Raw genomic sequence first — 21,156 nt, 5'->3', positions numbered from 1 at the left:
CACCAAATCAAATAGTTTAAAATGCACCAATCTAGAATGTTCTGAGTATCAATTTCTATCTGCCTAAATCAAAATGGGCAGTGTCCAAGAATGATTGGAGTTATAATCCCACACATCTGGAGAATAGTAAAATGACATCATAGCTCGAAGGAAGAGAGATTGCGCTAAAGGACCATAGTTTTATGATACAAGATTTTTTAAAACATTTGGTTTTTTTAAAAAAATATCGCTTGTCTGCTACAGAGGTCCTGTGCATTTGATCCTAAGTGAGAATGTTGTTGGATTGCAACTCCCAATTTTCTTTATTAAGGTTAAGGATGGGATATAGTCCAATGATGCCTGGAGGGCTGCATGATTTTTACTCCTGTTCTAGAGTCCAGAAATCTAGAATTCATCAGACGTTATTAGTTCATGCAGGACATTTGGGTTTCACTATTGTTCGACATCAACTGGGGTACATCCTGCAATGCATGAAATGTGTCTCTGAGTCTCTGTGTTGGAGAGCACAAATGGGGGAGGGGGGTCACTATTGGGCAAATTGTCAAATAGAAGCTTGCTGAGTTTCAGTATATATCTCTTTAGGAAAGCCCAGTTAAACCCTTAAGGAACTCCAGTGATCTCTTAAAAAGAGGCAGATGAATTCTGGCAGATAACACTTTTTTTGTATCTTAAGTCCCTGATTCAAAGTGACATCTCCTGTGAAATGATCTCTAATAACAGTGTGTTCACTGTTCATAATCCAGATTTGAAATTTCTATTCCTTTCTTCCATGATTGCTGCGTGTGTATGTATGCGCACGTGTATACACACCAACACCCTATAACAATAGTCGAGGTTATGGGATATGCTCACATGATCAACTGCTGCAATTGGATTCAAACTGGGTCAAGAGGACAAAAATATCCACCCACTTTGGGAGAGGGGAACACATTGACTGCAGATTAGCTCTGAGCATCTGGTTTAGACCGCAGTTAGAGTTCTCAAAGATATGAGCAAAATTCTGGTGAAGTTTCCTTTTTTGCTTAACTAGACTGGATTTGGAAACGTTGGGGTGTCATATGAAAAAGTCCTAAGAATGTCCTCCTAGACCTGCTTTGTGTTCAAATCGACATTCTCATTATTTTGAAAGCTTTTCTAGATGGAAAAGGGAAGGATTTGGAAGACTTTGCCCCCTTAGGATCCTTCCCTAATTGGATCACACAGGTCAACGGAGAAGGCATCTCTCCTTTTCTACTTTCAGCTGCTTTTCTAACTGATGGCACTCAGTGAACCAAGTTTGCTTTTACCTCATGATGGTATAAGGGAGATGAAGTTGGCCCCCATGTTCTTGCACCTCATCCAGTGGATAGTTGTGGCACTACCTGGGCTTTCCTCCTTTGATTTCTATTTGTAGAAGAACTTTGTGGCACAAAACTACAACTGCCCCCCATTTCTTTCCGACCACCCACCTTCTGTATCCCTTGGAACATTTTAAATGGGTGTATTCATTTCCTATCTTCATAAGATTACAAATGGGGAGAATTGGGGTTGCATGGAGGGGCTAAAGACAGCACCTTTGAGAAAAAACTTCCAGTCAGCTCTTTAACTTTATCTCGGTTTATAGATAACGTTTTTTCTCGCGAGCAAGTGGACCAAGCTGAATATTATGTCTACAAGTTTCGTCACAGCCCTAATTGCTTTTACTTGGTTTGTTTTCTCTCTCTTCTGTATGCTTCCAGCCCAGAAACCTAGCTGGTGGGGAGCAACTTCTCTATCTTTATTTGCTCTGATGTAATGTGGCGGCTGGGGCCAACTCTGGAGGAACAGAGGAAATGGTCTGAAAACAAAAACTGGCTAATCCCCCTCCACCCCTGTGTTGTTGCAAGAAGGAGGGGTGAGGGTGGAGTGAGGGAATGCAGGCTTGCTTGTAGGGTCTCAGGGATTGTTTTGCCTTGGCGAGGAACAGAGCTGGATGAGGAGGAAGGGCATACATAGGAAGTTGTCTCTCATCCCCCCCTATTCTGCCTGAGATCCTGATTAGAAAGCAACTCACATTTGACTGTCCTGGAAGGCTCAGACAGCTGTGTGCACTCTCTCTCTCTCTCTCCCCCCACCCCATCTCTCCCTTCCACCCCCCTGCACATGTTTGCTTGCTTGCTCAGCATGTGAACACAAATGCCCCAGGAGAAAAGGGTGAGGATGAGAGCGCTTTTTGGGATCACACTCCCAGCATGGATACTCAAGAGTCTTTGGAGGGGATCTATGCAGGAGACAGATATTTTATTCTTAACTCCTGGCAGTGGACTCAGGTGGCAATCTCCCAGATTAAGGATGCTTACTCTTGGGAATTACATTTCCTCTTTTAGTCTTAAATCAGTTTCTCAGGAAATTCTGGCCAGCTGTGCTGTGCTCTCCTGTCTCCTGCACACATTTTTGCAGAGACTCTAGATGACATCATCTTCCATTTGGAACCCTCCCATAGCTTCCCAATCTTTTTTCTGTCTTTTTCCCTTCTAGAACTTTTCCTCAGCATATCCAGTAAGTTTCCAGTCATTGAGACCAGCTCTGGTTGTAATAGACCTTTATTTTACACTCTTTTCTCAGAATTTGAAGTTGCTTGGCAGGAGAATTCTTGGAATTGTAGTTCCAGGAAGTATTTTTTCCAGTCTCTGATTTACTTCTTACTATAGGCAAAACTCTGCTGATGAGAATGAAATCCTCACCTGCTCAATAACCCTTTGAAGAATGCCATCCTGCACACAAACTTGAAGTAAACTCCTTCTGAGAAGACGTTGCACTGCCTATTTCCCACCCTTAATTAAGATAGAAGTACAGTAGAGTCTCACTTATCCAACCTTCACTCATCCAGCATTCTGTATTATCCAATTCAGTCTGCCTCCTACTCAGATCTACAGCTGTTTCAATACATTGAGATGTTTTGGTGCTAAATTCATAAATACAGTAATTACTATATAACGTTGCCATGTATTGAAGTGCTTTTTCTGTTGATTTGTTGTAAAGCATGATGTTTTGGTGCTTAATTTGTAAAACCATAATGTAATTTAACATTTAATAGGCTTTTCCTTAATCCCTCCTTATTATCCAACATTTTCGCTTATCCAATGTTCTGCCGGCCCATTTATGTTGGATAAGTGAGACTCTTCTGTAGTAGTTTTCCAGAGTGTGGTTGTTCAGAGCGCTGTGTCACTGTTGTGATACCAACACATGCTTCAGTTCTTGTATTATTTAAATAAAGTTGGAACTGAACCACACTGCATTCTTTTCTTGAATTTCACTTCTCTTCACAAGAGTGTTCTAGCTCTTTTTGTTGAAAACCCCCCATATCTAACCCTTACCACTAACTGGTGAATGTAGTTGTTTGGAATAAGGATATAAACTCATCAGAACTGTAAGTACCATTCTAATGCTCCCAGTAATAGGTACTCATGGGGAAGTGTGTGTCTGCCTCATAGGGAAGTTTTTCAGCTTTGCATTACAGTATAGCATTTTGTGTCCTTGCAGTCAGGGACCTTGTTCTGTTTCAGAATTTTCAACCAAACTATAATTCTAAGGAAACGTTGTCTTCTACAGACTGCAACTATAAAACAGGATTCAGTAATCACTAAGCAAAGACTGAATCCTAACTTTTGGTTGCCAGGAACTTTGTCTATTGCTGGATTCCCCATGGATGCAGAGCCAACATCCACACTCTGTCCCAGCCTTGACCCACCCCATTCCCCCAACATAGCTTTGGTTTTTTTCAAATATTTGTGTTGGAATATTTCTTGCCACTAAGCTTCCAATAAAGAGCCAATCCATAAACAAAACTGTGTTGCAATTTTACCCTGCTATGTAAAGTCCTTTCTCATCTTGTGCACTTCATTGATGCTTTTTCTCAGTATCCTCAATGAAGGGCCTCAGGTGTTGTGGGAAACTTTGTGGGAATTCCACAGAGAGTGACTGGATTTGCAAAAATCATGGTGGGTCTCCACCCTTCTTATTTATTTATTTTTTGTAAGAGAAAATAGCATGTTTCTGGATGATCTTTGGATAACTACCAGGTTCTCAGTTTGGCTGGGTCTCTTGGCAGTCTGGATGCAATATCATTGTTTAGACTAAAGTGATGTGCAGGCCAAGCTTTGAGCAGATTTGGGGAGTGGCTGACCAGGAGTAAAATAACACAATATTAGCAGATTGAATTAGAAGTCCTGAGAGCCAGTCTGGTGTGGGCATGGGACTATGACTCTGGAGACTAGGGTTTGAATCCCTTGGTAACATTGGGTAAATTACACTCTCTCAGCTTCAGAGGAAGGCAAAAGCAGCCCCATCCTCCTAAACAAATCTTGCTAATAAACCCTTTGATATGTTCACCTTAGGGGTCATCAAAAGTCAGAAATGTTTTGAAGGTGTACAATGACAATGGGCATTTTTTCTGCTAATGGAGAAAAGAAAGAGGATTGGTGTTACTCCATTTTGAAAGCATTCAGAGCTGTTTTGTAGCTGATCAAATCTTCATTTCAATCTTTTTTTTTTTTTGGTAGTCTATCAGTCTAAGCATCCTCCTGTTCACTTTAGTCTAAACTCTTGAGTTACAGGACTCCTCTGGACCTTGCTAATTTTGTCATCTTCATAAAAGCTCTATTTATTTGCTTTCTCAAATAGTGGATGAACTAGGGAATGTGATAATCCAAACTGATGCATAAAGAGACAAAGACAAGATGAAGCAGTTCATGGAATCTTCATCTCCATTTTGTCGTAATTCACATTTATTTGTCAGGTGGCACAAGTGCACAGAAGTGCCATAACCATGTGCCACTTATCAGTCATTCATGTAACATTGTATTAATTCTAGTAAAGGCATTGCCTTAGTCCTAACACTTATGGACTCTGGCTTTTGTTTTTACTTATAAGTCACACATCATTTTTAAAATGTGTTTGATAAAGTATAACATCTAGAGTGCAAACATTTCCCCCTCCCCACTCGAAATATTCCTTAGACTGAAGAACGCTCATTCTTTATGAGGTACCTCAGTGTCTTAACAATATTTTTGCCACTTCCCATTCTAACTGTTATCTATAGGCAATGCTCATGCAATTCACTGTCCTTCCTCCTGAGAAATTAGGCATATGGGTAAAGGGCTGGATTTGGGTCAACCCTGCAGACTTCAGTCTCTAGGCAGAGAATGAATTAGATAACCTTGTGGTGCTTTGTAGTTCACAGTGAGTCAACTCTATACAAGAAGGGAACTAGGAGGGAACGTTGGTCTGTCTACCCTGTTTTGTCTGCTCTCAAATTTCTGTTGGTCCACTCTTATGAATATATGTGTTGGGTCCGGGGGGGGGGGGGGGTAGTGAATATAACTCCCCTTTTGACAGTGTTGGGAGGTTTGAGAAATTCCCTGATCATCTCCAGAGTTTGTCCAGTATTTAGCCAGAAGACTAAGTGAGAAATGAACCTGCTAATTACCCTTAGTTCTGTTCAGTGAAAAACAGGAGGCTGTGCTTGCATATTTGCTCTAGCACTAGGAAAGATGGTAGTCTCTCTCTCTCTTGCTCTCCTATGCCTTTTATTGTCTTAAACATGTTGTGATCATTTAATATTTTAACTGCTTTCTCTTAAAATAAAATCTGGATGAGAAGGAATATGGTTACATAGGGTCCCTGGCTCCCGACAAGTTTCAAGGCCTAATTCAAAGTGCAGGTTATTACCTATGAAGTCCTATATGCTCCGGGTCCAATCTATCTTCGATACCACATCTCCTTCTATGGTCTTGTGTGGGCCTTGAGATCTGCTGGGGAGGCCCTTTTCTTAGTCCCACCACTGTCACAGATGTGGTTGGTGGGTATGAGAGAGAGGGCCTTCTCGGTGGTGGCTCCCTGGCTCTGGAATGCCCTCCCTAGAGAGATTAGATTATCCCCAAATCTCCAAACCTTTTCTTCGAGCCTAGAAATATGGCTATTTACATGGGCCTTTGACCTGGAACAATGTACTATGGTCATGTGATGACATCGACTATTGTTATTTGGCACTTTAGTTCGTGTTTGAAGAAACCAAGACCACCGCACACTGCACATCACACTTATATTATAATCCATATCCCTCCGACACATCAGCACTTTTAATCCTGTACCCCTACTCCGGCCGGCCCAGTTTTTAACAACGTCTTGTTGTATTGCTATTGTATTGTTTTCTGCTTAATCTGTTTTTTATTTGCTAGGTATTGTATTGTTGTATTGTGTGGGCTTCGGCCTGTTGTAAGCCGCATCGAATCCTTCGGGAGATGCTAGCGGGGTACAAATAAAGTTATAATAATAATAATAATAATAATAATAATAATAAACACAATGACCATAGTACATAGTACCATAGGTATGACTGTGTATTAGAATTTTTTAATTTTTAAATTTTATCGATTGATGTTGTCCATCATTTGTATTCAGTCAAATTTTGTATTGTTTTGATGATATGTAATTCTATTTTACATGTGGCACTTTGAGTGCTTTGTGAGTGCTTTCCCCTTCAGGGAGATGATGGCAGGGTACAAATAAAGTTTTATTATTTATTTATTTATTTATTTTTCAAAATGCTTGAGACCAGAACTGTTTTGGATTACTTTTAAAAAATTGGAATACTTGCACATATACTTAATGAAATATCTTGGAGACAAGACCAAAATGAATTTATGCTTCATGTATCCCTTCCATGCATAGCCTGAAGGTAATTTTATATATGCCATTGTAAATAATTTAAGTACATTGAATCATCAGAAAGCAAAGGTCTCACTATCTCATACCACACATGTGGACAATTTTGGATTTTGGAATTCTGAACAATGGAAACTCAATCTGTAATCATGTTTCCACTTGGCAAGAGTGTTCTTTTGATGAATGGGGAGGCTTGCCATGATAGTGTTTAAAAACATGTTCATTTTCAGAATCATCGGCTTTGCTGACTATACTTAAACCATGTAGCAGTAGATAATCTCAGCTTAGGCTGGGGGAGAGTCTAGGGTTTTTTTTTTATTTCTAAAAAGGTAGCAGTGAGAGGAAATGGTTCTGGTACCCCAAATAGTGTTTGCATCTCTGAGTGAAACATCCTTGTCTGGAGCAGCTGCTTGCTTGCTCTGGAAAGCCATGTGCCGGCCTCATAGAGTGCTGCTCAGCAGAGATGCTAATCTAATTAGGTCTTGAGTCACCATGGAAGGAGAGATTTAGTTTTACACTGACAACTTCATTTTGTGTGTGTGTGTGTGTGTGTGTGTGTGTGTGTGTGGGTAGGGAAGGGGAGTCCACATTTAATCTCTCTTCCTTTGCATAGATGGAATCTTTTACTCACCACTGGCTGCCCCTCTTGTAACCCCATGAGGCTCATGTGACCTGGCTCATGGGCTGGATGCTCCCTTTCCAGGGGGCATTTTCTGCCCCAACTCCCCTTTGGAGCCAGTGGGTCAAGGACTGTCTTGATCACCTTTAACTCATCTGGGTTGCCATAATTACTTGCCAGGCCAACCTGGAAACAGCTGGGCGTTGTTAGGACATAATGTGAGGCTGGGGTTAAAAAAGGCTGTCTTGATCACCTTTAACTCCTCTGAGTTGCCATAATTACTTCTCAGAGACTGTCAGATATAAAATGCCTCAAAGCTTTTCTTTTATGAGCTGGTGGTGGGGAATATCATCTGTGGGCCAGACAAGGGAAGAAATAACTCTTTCATGACCTGCATTGTAAAACATCTAGGTTAGTGACATTAAAAAAACAACAATGCACCACATTTAAAAAAAGAGCACCGTCTTCTTCATCCTTGATGTATGGGGTCAGACTCCAGTCAGCCTGGCGGTCCGCCCGACTGATAATGCAGCAACATAATCTGCCTGCAAATGATGAAGGGAAGAGAGAGGAAGCCTGGGCTTGCCCTTGCCCTCCCCTCTCAGCCTCCCCTCCAAAGGCCTCTAAATCCCCCAGCAGGGTTTCCAGATTGTTTACTTTTTTAAAAAAGACACCCCAAGAGTGTGAGATCAGAAATAAAGGATACTTCTCACATTTGGTGATGATCTATAACAAAAGAATTCTCTTGGGTATTTTTTTTGGAAGGGCTTGGAATAGCTACTTTTTGGACTACATCTACCAGAATCTCCTCTGGTCAGTGACTGTGCTGGCTTAGAGATACTGGGAGATGTCCAAAAAGAAAAGTAATACTTCCAAACTCTGGAGTTTTCATATTAGCTAATACTAACTCAATAGAGGGGAGGAAAAAGCCTGACTGCTGACTTGTTGCTCTTGAACTTTGAATTCAGGAGTTGCAAATGTCTCTTTAGCACACCACTGATGGTTAGATGGTTTTCTGGAACAGCTGCCTCTGGGAATCTCCAATACCAGTTTTGGAGAATGTTCCTCTCAGATAAGATATCCATGGTAAAGAAGACTGCCGACATTTCAGCTTTGTTGACAGCAGGCACAAAAATGCCACTGCAGCATATGGTTTTTCCCTGCAGTGTAGACTTTCACTTCTGCCCTGGGCATGGCTTGCTTGTGTTGTTTGCCATCTTGTCCCCAACTCCAGCCCATTTCACTTCTGACATTGGCAGCTGCTGATGTGAATGGGGGAAACACAACATGGTGACGTTATATAAAGCCCAAATGAAATTAGGCATTAGCAGGAAAAGGGAGAGCAGAATTCTGCATAGGAAGTCTGGTTTGAATAACATCCTTGTTTTAAAGTGCAGCTTGTATTTCAACCAATTAATTGTAGGCTTTTCCTGTCTTTTCTATTTTCTTGATCGAATCAAAATGATCAAAATTAGTTTGTGTATCTTCATCCATCCTGCTGTTTCATCCAATTCCCTTTGGAAATTCAGAGTATGTAAACAGAAAAGGCGTACAGCAAGGCTGCATACTCTCACCCAACCTTTTTAACGTGTATGCAGAACACATCATGCGATGTGCGGGGCTTGGTGAATGCAAAGCTGGGGTGAAAATTGCTGGAAGAAACATTAACAACCTCAGATATGCAGATGACACCACTCTGATGGCCGAAAGTGAGGAGGAGCTGAGGAGCCTTCTAATCAAGGTGAAAGAAGAAAGCGCAAAAGCTGTGTTGCAGCTAAACATAAAAAAACCCAAGATTATGGCAACAAGAATGATTGACAACTGGGAAATAGAGGGAGAAAACGTGGAGGCCGTGACAGACTTTGTATTTCTAGGTGCAAAGATTACTGCAGATGCAGACTGTGGCCAGGAAATCAGAAGACGCTTACTTCTTGGGAGGAGAGCAATGTCCAGTCTCGATAAAATAATAAAGAGTAGAGACATCAGACTGGCAACAAAGATCCGCCTAGTCAAAGCCATGGTATTCCCTGTAGTAACCTACGGATGTGAGAGCTGGACCTTAGGGAAGGCTGAGTGAAGGAAGATAGATGCCTTTGAACTGTGGTGCTGGAGGAAAGTGCTGAGAGTGCCTTGGACTGCGAGAAGATCCAACCAGTCCATCCTCCAGGAAATAAAGCCCGACTGCTCATTGGAGGGAAGGATACTAGAGACAAAGTTGAAGTACTTTGGCCACATCATGAGGAGACAGCAAAGCCTAGAGAAGACAATTATGCTGGGGAAAGTGGAAGGCAAAAGGAAGAGGGGCCGACCAAGGACAAGATGGATGGATGGCATCCTTGAAGTGACTGGACTGACCTTGAAGGAGCTGGGGGTGGTGACGGCCGACAGGGAGCTCTGGCGTGGACTGATCCATGAAGTCACGAAGAGTCGGAGACGTCTGAACGAATGAACAACAAACAGAAAAAAAAGTTCTGGGGCTGGTCTATCCAGTTTTGTATCATAACACAATGCATGCTAGTTGTTGACTTACTTCATCACACTAGAGAATGAATCCACTTTAAATCTCGTTTCTGTCTCCTGCAGAATTCTGTCGTTTATAGTTTAGGGAGGAGCCTTTAATTTAACTACAAACCTCAGATTTCTGCAGGAGGCAGCAACCGGATTTAAAGTGGATTCATTCTTTAGTGTGATAAGGTTAGCACCGCCTTTCTCCCAGGCAGATCACAAAATACAAGAAATGTAACTTTTCAGTTCTGCAGACCTGAAGGGTGGATACTGAAGTCTATGGGGGAATTTTGTGATGCTCTACTCTAGGCCATTTAGAAAGCACTCATGATAATCACAACATTTTTAAAAAAGCAATAAATTATGCCTCTAGAAACCTTTAGGAGTGTGATTCTTAGCTAACTTTATAAAGGGTTCTGAAGAACCTGAAAAGTTGCTCTGTTTGTGACATTTTGTTGATCTAAATAAGGTGTTACCCAATTCCGGGCTTTGTTTTTCCTCAAGAATCACACCAGTTTGGGGTTTTCTTTAACTTCCAAGCTTTGCTCTTCATGCTGAAATTAACTAAATGGCTTCTCCCCCTCCTCTATTCCCCTCAAATCTCCCTTGAGGCTGAGAGAGTGAGAAGTGATGTTGTGGGAGGAGGAACAGAAGTCATCTTAGTATAAGAAACTCAGACTGAAGGAACTCGTAGCAGGGGGAGGGGGGCTGGGTCAAGACTGGGCTTGTGAAAAGCAAGTGCTGGGCAAATATGACCCCCGCCCCAGCTGCGGCTTTTATCATGTGAAGAAAGGGACTGTGAGGGCCTTTTAAAAAATGTTTGGCATACTCCAAGAACTAGATGAAACGAATGTATTATTTAAGGCCATTTAACCCCACTTGTGTTCACATACTTAGGATGACTAAAAAGCAGTTTGAAAAGGATGCATTTTTCTCTACCCTCACATAGAGGTCTCTCTCCAGAATGATGTGGTGATTCATATCCAAATGACAGCTTGTGGGAAAAGTCCACATTAAAAACTCTGCAATCAGTGGCATGAAGCAGAGTGAGAATGTTAAGGTAAATGAACAGCCGGCTCTCCACATTTGCTGGGGTTGGGGACACAGGACCCTTGTGGAAGTGAAAAATCACAAATAAAAAATTGCTGTTTCTTTTAATTTGTGAATTTCTAATTCTTTCAGCATGACTTTACAGTTGACACCCACTGCAAGTTGACAATAAAATCACAATGGCAGACCTAGAGATTCCTAAAGAGGTATTATTTCTAAAAAAATCTCTAGATCCTTTAGCCTAATGGTTCTCAATCTGTGGGTATCCAGAAATCCTAACAGCTGGTAACTGGCTGGGATTTCTGGGGGTTGTAGGCCAAAACACCTGTGGACCCACAGGTTGAGAACCACTGGTCTAGCATGATGAGAAAATTGATCATAGAGCCATGTTGGAGGACCTAGAAATTACTTGGGATTTTAATCAAATACATGAATAATCAAATCCATAGAAGTCAAAGCCACAAGTGTGGAGGGACAACTTGTTATTTTCTATCAAAATGTCTGTCTTGTTCTGCATGGGAAATAAACTAGGTTATGTGAGTCAAAAAGGGTTACATCAGTTCAACCATGGAGTTAAGAACATGTTTGCATTGGTGGTGTATATGAGTAAGGTCTGCGAGTTACATTTAAGCTACAGGGGTCTGTTGCAGGAATGAGGAACCTATGGCTCTTAAGACACTTACACTTCGCATTATGAAGCACAATTGACCAGGCAGGTTGGGGTGATATGAGTTCTAATTTAACAGCATCTGGAGGACCATACATTCTTCAGTCCTGATCTATGGTTCTGCACACTTTTTTCACAGTCTAGACAGGTCAGCAGTATGAGGTGACAAAACAAAGTTGGCATCTGTTGTAATCTAGCAAATGAAGTATGGACTTGGGTCTAGAAAGCCAGCTTCATGTCTTTGGTCACAAGCAATAGAGTGCTATGAATGAATGAGTGGATATTTGGAGCTCCATTATATAGAGCACCATTGGGCCCTCTACATTATGTGTCCTTGGGGCCTAAGGAGGAGACCTGTTACAGCCTAGAGCCCCTTCGAAGGGAGGAGAAATTTACTGACATCTAATTTGGGGTTGGGGAGATTTCTATCTATGGTGTGTGTAAGCTGGATATTGAAGGAAGCTGATAGGAAGGAAGTGAAGTATTTGCAATATGAAATGTGGTGTTGGAAAACTGTTCAAGGGATTGCCAAAATGTCCAATAAATTGATCCTGAAGAAATTCAAGCCTGAACTCTCTCTTGGAGCTTGAATGATGTATTGGATGAAGTGGAATGATTCATAAAAAATATGATAAAGCTTCTAAAAATGGGAGACGGGAGGAGAAGAGAGAGACCACATTATAGGTAGATAGATTCAATTAAGGAAGGCACAGCTCTCACTTTGCAAGATCTGAGCAGGCGGTTGATGACTGAGGCCCTTGGAGATCTCACATTCATAGGATTGCCATAAGTCAAAATAGACTTAACAGCAAGTAACAACTACCGACACCAGGGTAAGAGGAGCGAACAAATCATAAAGGAGCCTGGACATAATGTATTCCAAATAATTCTTTGGTATTCATTGGCTTCCAAAGATGTGTTACAGAGGTGATGCTATGAAACTAAATTTAGCATGCCTGTGAGATTTTCATTTTAAGCATGACCTCCAAAGTGCTGAGAATATGGCCAATGCTATTGTGCTAACAGAAGCTAATCCCATTATTAATTTACAAAATGATATATCCCTTCCCCCCAATACAATAGTTGCCAGCAGGGACAGCCCCACAGTCCTCCTATATCTAAAACTCTTGCTTTGGGGGTGGGAAACTTGTAAACCCTCTGAAATAGGTTTGTGGGGACAGAGACAGATGTAGAGGGAAGCAGGAAGTCTGAAAATCTCAATGCTGGCACAAAAGTGGTCAAACCCTTAACTTTGTGAATATTAAAAAGGGTTCTTTCTAACAAGATATAGAGAGGAAGTTTTTAGAATACGGTGCAATCCCCTTAGTGATGGATTTGATAGCCCATTTCACTTATCCATGCTCTTAAAAAAGCCCCCAAAAGTATTTGTGGATCTTGTAGTTTGCAACAACTGCTACCTGGTAAATAAATACTTTTTCAATCCTTACATATTCCCTACACTATTGAATAAATGGAGATTGTGAATACAAGTAATGTACAAATGCACATCTCTAGGTTATACATAATTTGTTTATAAATTCCATCCATTATTAATTGCCGTTCATGCTTTTGTTGTTAGTAATTATTTTAGATCTTACCGTTTCCCCAAAACTGAGGCTCAGGATGGCTTACAAACATTATGCTATATACCAGGTATGGACAAACATTAGGCCCTCCAGGCGTTTTGGACTTCAACTCCCACAATTCCTTAAGCTTGCCTATGCCTGCTATGAACTCATGTATAACTCTAGAAATTTTAGTAAAAATAATCAACACACAAGCAAAATAAATCTGGGTCAACTTATCAATGGGTCAATGTAAGTATTATACCTTAACTCCTCTCAAAAAAGGAACTGTTCCCTTCTGTCACAAGGCAAGACCTTAGTTTATCCCAGGGAAACAAGCACTGATCCCCAATACTCTCTTCACCATGGCACCATATCTGCCCTTCTTGAATGCCTGGCCAGGAAAATGGTGGCAGCCAAGGATGACTGCCACCCTGAGGCAACATTGGTGCTTTATTCTCTTCATGGAATGATCTAAAAGTCAATGGGATTTTGGCCTACATAAATAGGAGTATAGTGTCTAGATCCAGAGAAGTCATGCTACCCCTCTGCCTTGGTCAGACCACGCCTGGAATACTGTGTCCAGTTCTGGGCACTGCAATTGTTGACAAGCTGGAACATATCCACAGGAGGGCGACGAAAATGATCAAGGGTTTGGAGAACAAGCCCTATTAGGAGCAGCTTAAAGAGCTGGGCATGTTTAGCCTGCAGAAGAGAAGGCTGAGAGGAGTCATGGTGAGGGTAATGTATAAATATGTGAGGGGAAGTCATAAAGAGGAGGGAGCAGGCTTGTTTTCTGCTGCCCTGGAGACTAGGATGCAATGGAGCAGTGGCTTCAAACTACAGGAAAGGAAAATTCTCCTGAACATTAGGAAAAGCTTCCTAACCCTGAGAGCTGTAGTGAAACTCTCTGCCCTGGAGTGTGGTGGAGGCTCCTTCTTTAGAGGCTTTTAAACAGAGGCTGGATGGCCTTGTCAGGGGTCCTTTGAATATGATTTTCCTGCTTCTTGGCAGGGGGTTGGACTGGATGGCCCATGAGGTCTCTTCCAACTCTATGATTCTATCTCAGCTTATCCACAGGTCATAGCACAATCTGTAGTTTTTGCCCCCAAAACCTGTCCTTAATTTATACATGAAGTTGATTTATATATGAGTATATATAGTAATTATTTATTTATCGTGTCAGGAGCAGACCAAACAGTTGTACTGCATTTTTAAACAAACAAACAAACAAAACACAAAGTTTGCAAGCTTGGTAGTTGATTAAATGTCCTGATTAAATGCTGCAAGGAGGTCCTCCATTGTGCATGTAGCAGGGCTCAGGTTGCATTGCAGCAGGTGGTCTGTAGTTTGCTCTTCTCCACACTTGCATGTCGTGGATTCCACTTTGTAGCCCCATTTCTTGAGTTTGGCTCTGCATCTCGTGGTGCCAGAGCGCAGTCTGTTCAGCACCTTCCAAGTCGCCCAGTTTTCTGTGTGCCCAAGGGGAGTCTCTCATTTGGTATCAGCCATTGATTGAGGTTCTGGGTTTGAGCCTGCCACTTTTGGACTCTCACTTGCTGAGGTGTTCCAGCAAGTGTCTCTGTAGATCTTAGAAAACTATTTCTTGATTTAAGTCATTGACATGCTGGCTGATACATAGTAAACAAATATAGATCAAACTATGTGCAAAGGCTTAAGTCAGCACATATGAAAATTGTTAACATGAGCAGGACCACAGAACAAGGACCTTTACTGTGGTCTACGGAGCTGGAGGCTTGCTATAAAAGCAAATAAAAGTTCATTCTGCAATGATTGTATGAGATGGTCTGTGACCCAGAACTTACTTTGTTGATGGATTCATGTCTAATACTGACACCTAGTGGTGCAGTGAAGAAACCTTTGGTAGTCTAGTTTCCAGGAGCCAAGGAGGAGGGCTGGGAAAGTCTGTTTGCCTTGTTTATATGTCTGCCTCATTCACACAGAGGGTGGGAGGTGATTTTTTCAATAAAGAAAAGCAATATGGATGAGAGGAGCTGAACACTCTTCCCACCATGCCTTATATCTTACTCTAGTGCCTGATTGACATTTCTCCCCTTATCCTACTGACTCACATCTATCAGTGCATTTGATAGATGGGAGAAAAATGCCTGAAATAGCAGAGCAGCAGAGGTAAAGAGGGACAGAAGAGGAATAAGGGGAAGGTGGCTATTTCTTGCCTATTTGCCCCCTTTCATGTTTAAATCAAGTTTTTTTTTTGCATTATATATGTGAATGGTGCAGGCTATCCTATCTAGGCTGCCCTCCCTCCCTTATCCATCTTAAGCCAAGTCTCTCTCTGCCATAAACATGGAACGATTTTATAGCGCTTTAAAAAGGAGCTTAATGTCAGCTCTTTGTTGTTGTATAGTCCTGATTAATCATCTTGCTTTTGGAGTATCCAAGGCAAGATGCATAAAACAGGAAGAAGACCTGATGGTGTGGATGATGATGGTGATAAAACATTATTATTATATGTAATAAAAAACTCTGCAATAATACTGAGCAGCCACCACCAGATGTTAAATAGGACAAGTTCATAAGGTTGATGACATGCTCTCGGGCTGTGCTGTCTGTTTACATTTGTATGCACACAGTGTCATTTTAAGACAGTGCTGCAAAGGGCAAAATACATACTAGCTGGGGCATGGTAAACACTTGGGCCTCACAGGCAAAAGCCACAATTACACACATGAGCCTATCTGATGCTTATGTATGTTATTTTCTATGTGGAGAATGTGTTTCTTGGTACAAAATGCAACATTTGAAGTGTCCTTCAATTGCCCTTCTCATTCATTTCCCAGACCTATAATTCTGTAGCTTCACAGACTGGTAGAAAGGAATTTGACCTAAGTCTGTGGAGATTTCACTTCAGTATCAGATCCTGTCTGACCTTGGAAGCTAAGCAGGATCAACCTGGTTAGTATTTGGATGGGAGACTGCTAGCAAATACTAGATAGGCTACATTTCAGAGGAAGGAACTGGCAAAGCCACCTGAGTGCCCCCTGCCTAAGAAAACCCTATGAAATTCATGGGGTTACCATATGTTGACAGGCATCATGAAGGAACACATAACACACACAACACATGCACCAAGGAGTGGCCACTTTCTAAACTTAAGAAGTATGACAATTTTGGCAGTTCTGATCTTTTGATACCAGATGTTGCACTTGCTGTCTCTGCAGAGGGCTGTTAGCTGTGAAGTACCTTGCAACAGAGTAGTATATTGTAGGTGAGACGGATGCACCATCAGTTGTAAAAGAAGGGTCTAAATCAGGCATGGCCAAACTTTGGCCCTCCAGGTGTTTTAGACTTCAACTCCCACAATTCCTAACAGTGGGTAAGCTGGCGGGGATTTCTGGAAGTTGAAGTCCAAAACACCTGGAAGGCTGAAGTTTGCCCATGCCTGGTTTAAATCATGAAGAGGCAGACTTGTAGGATCTGCCCCCCCCCCCCCCCCGCTCCCTGAGGTTCATCAATTAGAGTCAGGAACAATCTAATAGTTTGGGAAAATGGATTTAACAATGAAGAATGAATTTCTGTGTACATACTTAGCACAGAAAGTTTGTTTTTAGAACTAGAACTAAAATATAGACCCCACATTTGTCCGCACACAAATGTACTGCTCTTTCCTCCTTCCTTTGCCCAGCTAAAACTAATTTAATGAAGTAAATATGTTCACAGGCATTATTTCTTTAACAGAATATTTGGCACCACAGAAAGAATAGGGATGTGTTCCCACATCACAAAAGGGGGAGCCACTTACCATGCTTCTCAGTAAACCTTTTATTCAAAACTAACAATCTTCACATGTGAAATGAAGCAACCAGATGAGATAAACAACACTTTTCAAGCATTTTCTAGAGATTATTTGAAAGCTTTAGATATATATTCAGATATGACATTTCCTTTCACCAACCTCTGCTTTTCGATTCTAGTGTCCAAGCATAGAGCTTTGTACTTTTTGAACTTGTTGGGGAATGCTGATGGGGAGGATTACCTCCTCTCCTGCTTTCTCTGTTTTACTGTTAATGCTTGCTTTGTCAGGAATTCAGAAGGCAGCTGCGGGTTACTTGCCTTTTATTGACAGGCACACAGGGCTATAGTAGGATTGGCTAGAATACAATTCCTCTCTCTCCCATCTCAAGCTCTGCTTATTTCATCCAGGGAACTGATACAGTCTGGTGTTTCTCCATCCCTCCAAATGCTGATGCTGCTAGAAAATCCTCCAGTTAGACAATGGACAAGAAGGAAAAGCACAGATGGGCAAGCATGAAAAAGACTTTATTAAAAGCGCTTCTTTGTCGGAAACTTTGATAGCTGACATATGCATGCATATTGATTTCAGCAGCTTCATTGAAGAGGGAGAAATGGTTTTCTGTTGTCACTGTTATTAAACCATGGGATGCTTTTGACCTAATGGAGGTTGCCAAGTGATCAACAGTTAATCCCGACCTTTCCTAATTATGAATACAGAGTAATAGCAAAATAATTATATTGTGTTAATTGGTTTAGAAAGGAAGAGGCTTATGCTATTATTGAAAATATTGTATCTTTTTCCCTTCCTTCCGGCAGCCTGAGGACCTCGAAGCATCCACGTCACACACTTTCAAAGTGAAGAGCTTCAAGAAAGTGAAGCCATGTGGGATATGTCGCCAGGCTATCACCCGCGAGGGGAGTACTTGCCGAGGTGAGTGATGCTGGGCTTTGGAGACTCAGGCCCACAATGCCAAACAGAATTGGGTTGGTGGGTGGGGGAAGTGAACTGATTCAGATGAGTAAAATATTTGTATATAACCACACCAGACAATATTGACATGAACCTAGTCCATTTAGCGAATCCTCTGCCAAATGGAGAAGCAATTTCTAGTGAAAACGTGAAATAGCAAAGTCTTTATTTCATAATGAAGGGGAAATACATGGAGGTGTTGGAGCCCCAATGGGCAACTCAAGATGATTGTTTTCATTAGGGATCGTCATTATATATATACCTTCTTCTCAAAGGTAGCAAATAGTAATTTCAGTTATTGCCTTTCCTCTGTAAAAAAAAAGTTTTAAAAACCATTCCATTTCAAAAGACTGTTCATAATTTAAAACTTATTTGGTGGAATTTTTGCATGTGGCTATTTAGAGCAGAAAATATTTTTTTATGTGCAAGAAACATTTTCTCTGTGAAAAATAATGTTTTGATGGAGAAATATTAATTCCTGTGTGGAAATGCAGTTTTCCTTACAGAAAACAATGATTTATAAGCAAATCAATTGTGTGTGAATCAATTTTCACAGAACAAATTCCTTATTTTCTGTTAAGAAAATAGCATCTTTTTGTGTAGGAATTGATATTTCTGTACTGAAACAGAAAATGCTTTCATGAATAGAAAATGCTGTTTTATGTACAAAATAACCACATGCAAATTCTGAATAGAATAACTCCCCAACTGTGTAGATTCTCATCTGCCCAGGCTTCTTCTTTTCAGGGTTCTTGGATACTCCAAATATATGGTTGTTGTTTTTTTAAAACAAAACAAAACCTATTTTTGGAATATTTTGAAATATTCTGTCTACCTCTAGTGTTCATGTCATAACTATCTATCATCTGCAGAATATAGTCAGCAGGACTAGGTTGCTTCCATATCCTGTTTGGTTTCTAGCATCTGGCCATACAATAGAGCAGTGGTTTTCAACCTTCCTAATGCCATGACCCCTCAATACAGTTCCTCAAGTTGTGGTGGCCTCCAATCATTAAATTATTTTTGTTGCTACTTCACAACTGTAATTTTGCTACTGTTATGAATCGTAATGTAAACATCTGATATGCAGGTTGTATTTTCATTCACTGGATCAAATTTGGCACAAATACCCAATATACCCAAATTTAAATACTGGTCGCATTGGGCAGTGATTGATTTTGTCATTTGAGAGTTGTAGTTGCTGGGATTTATAGTTTACCTATAATCAGAGAGCATTCTGAACTTCACCAATGATGGAATTGAATCAAACTTGGCACACAGAACTGTCATGACCAACAGAAAATACTGGAAGGGTTTGGTGGCCATTAACCTTGAGTTTTGGAGTTGTAGGTTCATTTGCCTTCAGCGAGCACTGTGGACTCAAACAATGATGTATCTGCCCCAAAGTTGGCACAAATACTCAGTATGTCCAAATATGAACACTGTTGGAGTTTGGGAAAAACAGACCTTGACATTAGGGAGTTGTAGTTGCTGGGATTTATAGTTCACCTAAAATCAAAGAGCATTCTGAACCCCACCAATGATAGAATTGGGCCAAACTTCCCACACAGAACCCCCAGGACCAACAGAAAATACTGTTTTCTGATGGTCTTTGGCGACCCCTCTGACACCACCTCGTGACCCCCCCCCCCCAGGGGTCCTGACACCCAGGTTGAGAAACACTGCAATGGAGCAAGATTTTAAATAATCGTTTGTGAGCTACATCTGTTTGAAGCAGCAGAGGGCCCTTCCACACAGAAAATCTCACAATATCTACTTAGAACTGGGTTATCTGAGTCCACACTCAGATAATGTGGGATTTTCTGCCTTAATATTCTGGGATGTAGGGCTGTGTAGAAGGGCCTAGAGACACACTAAATGTTTCATTGGCTAGATACCACAAGTGACCTGTGTAGCATTTCATTGACTGCGACTGAGAGCCCCTCTGATGGAAATTTAAGAGCGCTGCATTGGAGCATGAGAGATGTGGGTTCTTTGATTTGGGTGCTAGGGATTGGCATCACATTTGTGTCTATTTGTGTCTATTGGCTGTATTTGTTTTATTCTTTTTTAGAAACTCACCATAGACTGGTAACCAATGGTAGTCTGCACTTGCTCAAGGGCCACCAGTTTGGGTAGCACTGTTGTAGAGGTTTCCAAGGCCTCCAATGTTTTTTTTTTCATATCAAGAGATGACTTGAGAAACTGCAAGTTGCTTCTGGTGTTAGAGAATTGGCCATCTGCAGGGACATTGCCCAGGAGACATCTGGATGTTTTACCATCCTGTGGGAGGCTTCTCTCATGTCCCCACATGTGGAGCTGGAGCTGACAGATGGGAGCTAATCCTGCTGCCTGGATTCGAACCGCCGACCTTTCAATCAGCAGTCCTGCCGGCACAAAAAGAGCCTCCAAATGCCCCTGTCATTTTGTAGCTAGCCACAAGATGTCATACTTTGCACCAGCTAATGTTTACACTTTTGCAGTTGTGATAATGAATGGGATGCCAATGTGATTAATTGATCACCCACAGTGACTGCCACTGGAAAACAGGAAAGCTGCCAATGGAGACCTTTAGAACTCCTTGTTCAGCCTTTGTACTCCTTTTGCTGGGAAACTTTGAATGTGATTGCAGAATGTGGAACATAACTCACACATGTGAATTGACAAATTAAATGCAGGCAGATTTGGAAATGATCATCTGTATTTAACAAATTGCGGGTGGTTAATTTAAACTATGGTGATTGCTCATCATTGACCGGCTAAGACTAATGGTTACTGGAGTCTGGCAATATCTGGAAAACCATGGGCTATTCAGACCTTTTAAAAAAGAGAAAATAAAATAAAAAGAATATGTGGGTATCTTTTGGAGAGGAGGAAAGGATGAAGAATCAGTTAAATGTGTGGTCTGCAGTCTTGTGTGGTCTTACATTGTCTTATGGGGCACCAGCCATGCAGGGTATTAAGATGTCATATTCATTCCAAGAAGTGCCTGTGTGAGGATGCATGCTAAAGTGCCTTCCCCTTCTGGGCTCAGAGCTAGGGCTAGATCTTTTATATTATTCATATAATAAACAGAATTCTGTCACAAGGGCTAGTAATTTAAGGTTCTTGCTGTAGATCAGTGTTTCTCAACCTGGGGGTCAGGATCCGGGGGGGGGGGGTCATGAGTGGGTTTAAGAGAGATCACCAAAGACCATCAGAAAACAAACATTTCTGATGGTCTTAGGAACTCCTTTGGCAGAGAAGGTTGAAGATCTCTCAGTCTGTCCTTCTCCTCCTTTTTGGAAACAGATGATGAATCCCTCCCACCAAAGGCCCT

The 21,156-nt window shown here is 41.4% G+C and overlaps 1 protein-coding gene across 12 annotated transcripts in view; it reads left to right on the top strand.

The window, feature by feature from the left end:
* TNS1 (tensin 1) overlaps positions 1-21,156 on the top strand; it is a 354,414-nt gene that overhangs the window by 72,450 nt on the left and 260,808 nt on the right. For 11 of the 12 annotated variants that reach the window (XM_060773722.2, XM_060773736.2, XM_060773781.2 and 8 more), the window contains one exon: positions 17,684-17,798. In XM_060773722.2, coding sequence (XP_060629705.2) covers positions 17,684-17,798 — 115 coding nt within the window. Of the gene's footprint in view, positions 1-17,683; positions 17,799-21,156 lie in introns of those variants that run through there. The other variant, XM_060773809.2, reaches the window with a different exon arrangement.

Source organism: Anolis sagrei, chromosome 1, assembly GCF_037176765.1.
Source record: "Anolis sagrei isolate rAnoSag1 chromosome 1, rAnoSag1.mat, whole genome shotgun sequence".
In the NCBI taxonomy this organism is placed as follows: Eukaryota; Metazoa; Chordata; class Lepidosauria; order Squamata; family Dactyloidae; genus Anolis; species Anolis sagrei.
Note: the sequence above shows the minus strand (reverse complement) of the source record. Positions and strands in the feature narration are given on the sequence as shown.